General features: G+C 34.1%; 1 protein-coding gene across 1 annotated transcript; it reads left to right on the top strand.

Annotated features, from left to right (window-relative positions):
* Positions 1–755: 755 nt before the first annotated feature.
* Positions 756–2,884, top strand: LOC108743752 (protein jagged-1-like; the record flags this gene model as incomplete). Its single annotated transcript, XM_018479343.1, has 2 exons — positions 756–929; positions 2,731–2,884. Coding segments are annotated over 2 exons (328 nt in total), but the record flags the coding sequence as incomplete, so codon positions are not given.
* Between the last annotated feature and the right edge of the window lie 2,454 nt (positions 2,885–5,338).

Here is a 5,338-nt window from a genome sequence, read left to right as displayed (position 1 = left end):
CCTCTTTGTCGCTCGTTCCGCGCTCTCGCTTGCACTTCAAGCCTTAAATGGAACGCCTCAGAGCGAGGTAACGCCGCATGAGTCATGTTTTTTCGTGCGTGCAGCCGGCTCCATCGAATTATAAGACGTTGTCACGTCAAAAAATCTAAATTAATGGTAGCTGTGAGTAGTGGTATAATGGATGTCGGTGTTATAGAGGGATTATACAATAGATTGTACAAATCGCAGAATGTTATCCAACGCCGTAATTTTTTTAAAAAAATTATTGAGATGAGGCTAGTTTTACACTTATGTAATAGGTGTGTTTAAATTAGATAGTTGTGTAAAGTTATTTTGTGGTCTCTGCTTAGCGATTCTATTTTTTTTTTGTCTTTACTTATTATAATTATTATGACTTATGATCATAATTAATCAGTTACTGCACTTTTACGTCTAAGCACACTATCATCAAATAAATTGTACTTATGCATTAACGAACGTCGAGAAGATCGACTTCCTTATAGTAAGTCACGTCTTGCTATATGCGGCATATTGCGCTGCTGTCGATCATACACTACTCCGTCTATATCGATTAATTTCCTTCGCTTGGAAATGATCGATATACATTTGGACGCATACAAAATCAAAACAAAACAAAGCCGTTCTAGTTTTACAGAAAACGTTTCAAAACTTAATTAAAAACTCAACTGCAAATCACTGACATTTGATTATTAAAATAGAATTATAAACATGACTTTCTAGTTATTGTTTATAAGTTTCTCTTTACGATTGGGAAAGAACTTTTTTTAATTGGCGTTGCAGGACGAGATTGCGCAACGGACATCGACGACTGCGCTTCGAATCCTTGTAAAAATGGTGGCGAATGCGTTGATCAGGTGAACGGGTACAGATGCATTTGTCCTGTTGGATTCACCGGACATGAGTGCGAGGTGAGTTGTTTTACATTTTTCAGGCACGAAGGAACATTCCCCTACGCGATGTTTCTGCGAAATCAGATCCAACCCAGCGTGATTCTTACATTAACACGGAACGATATTTACGGTTACAGGACTACAAGACACTACAGATCTATGTAATATATATAGAGATATGTATATACAGGGTGACTAATCTAAACCGTTCATTAGGGGTTTATAAGAACTGAAAGGAAATATCGAGTTGGTGTACCTTTTTTACATATTCAATGGAAATATTTTCGATTCGATCTTTATTTCGTTATTTTAAATTAAATTACTCGATCTTGTGTATTTTTACCTTATTGAAAATTTTTATAAGAGTAATACCTTCAGTGTGTTCCACCTAAGGCGATTCGTCCATAACTCTGTTTCTGTATATTTCATAAAAAAGATGTTCTTATAGAGGTACTCTGGAATCATATGGTGCATATACAGAAAATATTTTTAGTCATACAGGGTGCTCTATTACTTTTGGACGCTATCTAACTTCGTTATTTTAAATAAAATAGGCTATATTTACACTTTTGGTTTCTTTGTTTAATTTTAGAACGACCTTGTTAACAGTTTCTATCAAAGTCAAAAATGTTTTTATAAAAATTGTCTGGAATCATATGGTGTGTACACAGAAATTTTTTTCAGTGATACAGGGTGCTCCACATCTTCTGCACTTTACCCAACTTCGATATTTTAAAAAGAACACCCTGTATATTTTTAGATTTTTGGTTTATTTATTCAACACGTTTCTGTATACATCTGTAGTAGTTTTGGAGATATTCAAGTGTTTTTGAAAAACAACACGATTTGAATGAGATCAAATAGCAACTAAACCATAAAGTTAAAAACCTGCTATTTAGGCAGTTCGTTTTAGCAAGAATTACCGTATTTTTTTTTTGCTATGGGCAAAATGTGTACGTTATTCTAGGTCGGAAATATCGAAACCTACTTTTGACAATCATACAAGGCGAATAACTTTCTTTTTTCAAAAGATATGACCCATATTAAATTATACCGTTCGATGCAAATTTAAAAGCTGTTTCTACTAAGTTTTAAATACTTATCTCTAATAATTTTCCAGAAAAGATAGGTTAGGTTAGGTTACTTATATTTAAAACTTTATATATCAGTATAGAACGGTATAACTTAATATGGGTCATTCCATAACCATAACCGTAACCGAAATCATAACCAACTAGTTTACACCAATCACCCTATATATACACTGAACATTTTCCTTTCAATTAGTAATTATTTAAGTTGTAATTTCAATTCTTTTGAATAATACGTACAGATATTAATCGGATAAACTAATCGGAACAACTAATAAACAAATGAATATGTTTGTTAATAACATTTTTTTTAAAAGGCCCTTTGGCAAATAACGATATTTTAGTGTAATTTGAATATATAGGAGGTTAAAACATTGTTTCCTTTCTCAATTTATAATGGATCACCCTATGTATATAATCTCTCGATGATTGCTAATCGAAAGTATATATTTTTATTCAAGCTATAAAGTATGACCGTCTATGAGATGTTAATTAAAAATTAAAATGGTTTTCACGCTACATTACACTTTATCGTTTTTAATAACCAGATATAAAAAGTAACTGTGGGAATGGAAATAAATAAAAATAAATAAATGCCTGTTGACACTTGTTATAAATTTTAGTTTACAATTTCTAATTGAGCATAATGCTGACAATTAGTATGAATATAAACAGCAGGGTCTGAAAGGTAATTTCTTTTTTTAATTTGGTTCGAACGTTTAATTTAGAATGACTACAACCATTGCGAACCGGATCCTTGTGAAAACGGCGCTCCTTGTTTTAAAACTCAGACCGATTACTACTGTCATTGTCCCGAAGGATGGCAAGGAAAAAACTGCACGGTTCCCAGGTCGAGTTGTGACAGTCCGCCATGTGATGAAGGTAAGCTATATAATCATAATTCGTATAATTCCTTCGAAAAACAGGAAAGAAAGTGTGTTAATTAATAAAAAATATATTTTGCTACAACACAGAAATAAAACTGAGATTAATCATCTTTTCTTCCTGTCATTTTTGTGAGAACGATGTGGAAATAGCTATCCACATCCTTTGTTACTGCTCTGCGCTAAGCGTAGACGTTACTACCTTTTACTAAAAAAGGGAAGTTAAGAGATGGCAAGTGTTTTTGCAGTATGAATAAGCCTAAACTCTACCATAATTATAATAATAATAATATAATAATATACAATCGACGTTTCGCCTTCATCAGTAAGGTGATTTCATGGTATATTAATAATTAAAGAAGTTTTATCCCAAAAGGCGAAAACTTGCAGGTAATATATTTTATTGACCGTTCTACCCTGTGGCAAGAAATCATGATGCACTACGCCCCTGTAATCGAAAAAAACTGTAAGCAAAACCTTCACATTCAACCTTGGCGCCCTTTTTTCGGTAGCTTCCATTGGGATGATTGAGCTTTGGTTTCCACGTCATAACCATAAACCCATGATTCGATGATTTGACAGAGTCCAACAGCTCCTTAGCAATTTTAATGTGATGCTATTTTTGCTCGAAATTGAAATTTTGGTGTGAATTTCGCGGCGACCCGTCTCATGACCAAGTTATTGGTAAAAATCGAATGGCAGGAGCCAATTGATATGTTTAGGTACTCAGTAACTTCTCTAACGGTGATTCGACGATTGGCCAATACTATTTTTTTCACTTCATCAATGTTTTCGTCTGTTGCTGACGTGCTCGGGCGTCCGGTACGCTCTTCGTCGTTCACATCTTCTCGGCCTTCTGAGAACATTTTGCACATCCGATAAACGTTGCTTCGGTCCAAGGTAGCTTCATCATATGCGACAGTCAACATTCGGAATGCGTACGCGCACTTAATTTTGTTTTTCACATAAAATTTGATACAGATTCTTTGATCAATTTTTTAAAATAGGCAAAAATCGAAGACGAGCGAAAACAAGTGCAAGCAAATTAACTGAGCATTCAACATGGCCGAACCTGTAGGTATAAGTGAGAGACATGAGTACCAACATAACACCACAAAAATCGAAAGTCGAATATACATACATAACCCGCGGAAATTCAAAATTCACGATACTTTTTGAACAGACCTAGTATATATTAATAAAATAGATTAGTTAGTTTGTGAAATCAAAATGACCGTGTTTTCTTAAACTTATACGATTATTTGGGTGCTATGGAGACATAAACGACCTTTAAATAAATGTTTTGTCGGTATGTCTTTCTGTCAGTACGAATTAATCTTCAACTTGGTTGAACTAATTTCGATGTAACATATTGGTTGTTGTTTGTACTGTACAGTCTGTAGGTACCTGACAGCAATTGTTTCTTGCACTCGTCAGTTCTCAGACCCCAACATAATTAAAAAAAAAACTTCCTGGTCATGAACCTTCTAAACTCGCTCTCCGTGGCTGCGCCACTGCCTGTAACTAGCTTCTAATTTTTATTATACGTATTATTATCTCGAGAAGGCAGTGGCGGCTCGTGTGTAAGTGAAGAATTGTAGAAAACCTAATAATTTAAATTGGTCAAAATTAGCATCATTTCTTTCACGCTTTATTTTACGCATCTGCCTCTTCGTTTGGGCATTTATTAGATATGTTAGGTCTATTTCAAGGGAAATTTAAAATCATAAATCATAATTTAATATACTTTTCTGTACGAAATTTCTACATTTATTTGTAAAACAAACATTAATTATAACAGGAATGATACTTGTTTTGTGAATATTGTCAATCTCGATAATATCAAGAAAATAGGCGATGAGCCTGAATAGTCGCCACTGCGGGAAGGGAAGAAATGTTTATTTTCTTGTTTTCGTGAAAGAGGGTAAATCTTCAAGACACCCAACCGTACGTACGACTGGGTCGTGTTGGATTCCCGGAGGTGTCCTCGGACCTACTGATTAAAACTCCTCTACCACAGGCAGTTATAGGACCTATCAATTCAGGTCTTCTTCAGACGTGGGGGAAGAAATGGAAATTAAACGGTCTTTATTCGCTATGTGCAAAAGTGACTGTAGCGCTGTCTGTGACCAATTTTCAAACTTCTCAGTGAGAAAAATACGTTTAAGCTAAATTAAATACATTTAAAATAAAATAATTGGAAAAATATCATAATATTTAAACTAGTCAAGGAGGAGTGGTTATATAATAATAATAATAATGAATAAAATTATTCGAACTGGTTTTCGAAGATAACTTATTCTATTAAATTTAATCCTCAAACAATTCTGAAAGGTAAAGCTTTGGCCATTCTTCATGACATGAGAGTTGAAGAATTAGATGGTTGTGACTATTTTGATGTGGTGTAGTGTCATCAGGCACACTTCAGTTACTTTATCACCTTATAAAGTAG

The sequence above is a fragment of the Agrilus planipennis genome, unplaced genomic scaffold (assembly GCF_000699045.2).
Source record: "Agrilus planipennis isolate EAB-ADULT unplaced genomic scaffold, Apla_2.0 scaffold864, whole genome shotgun sequence".
In the NCBI taxonomy this organism is placed as follows: Eukaryota; Metazoa; Arthropoda; class Insecta; order Coleoptera; family Buprestidae; genus Agrilus; species Agrilus planipennis.
The sequence above is the reverse complement of the archived record's forward strand: the minus strand, read 5'-3'. Positions and strand labels throughout refer to the sequence as shown.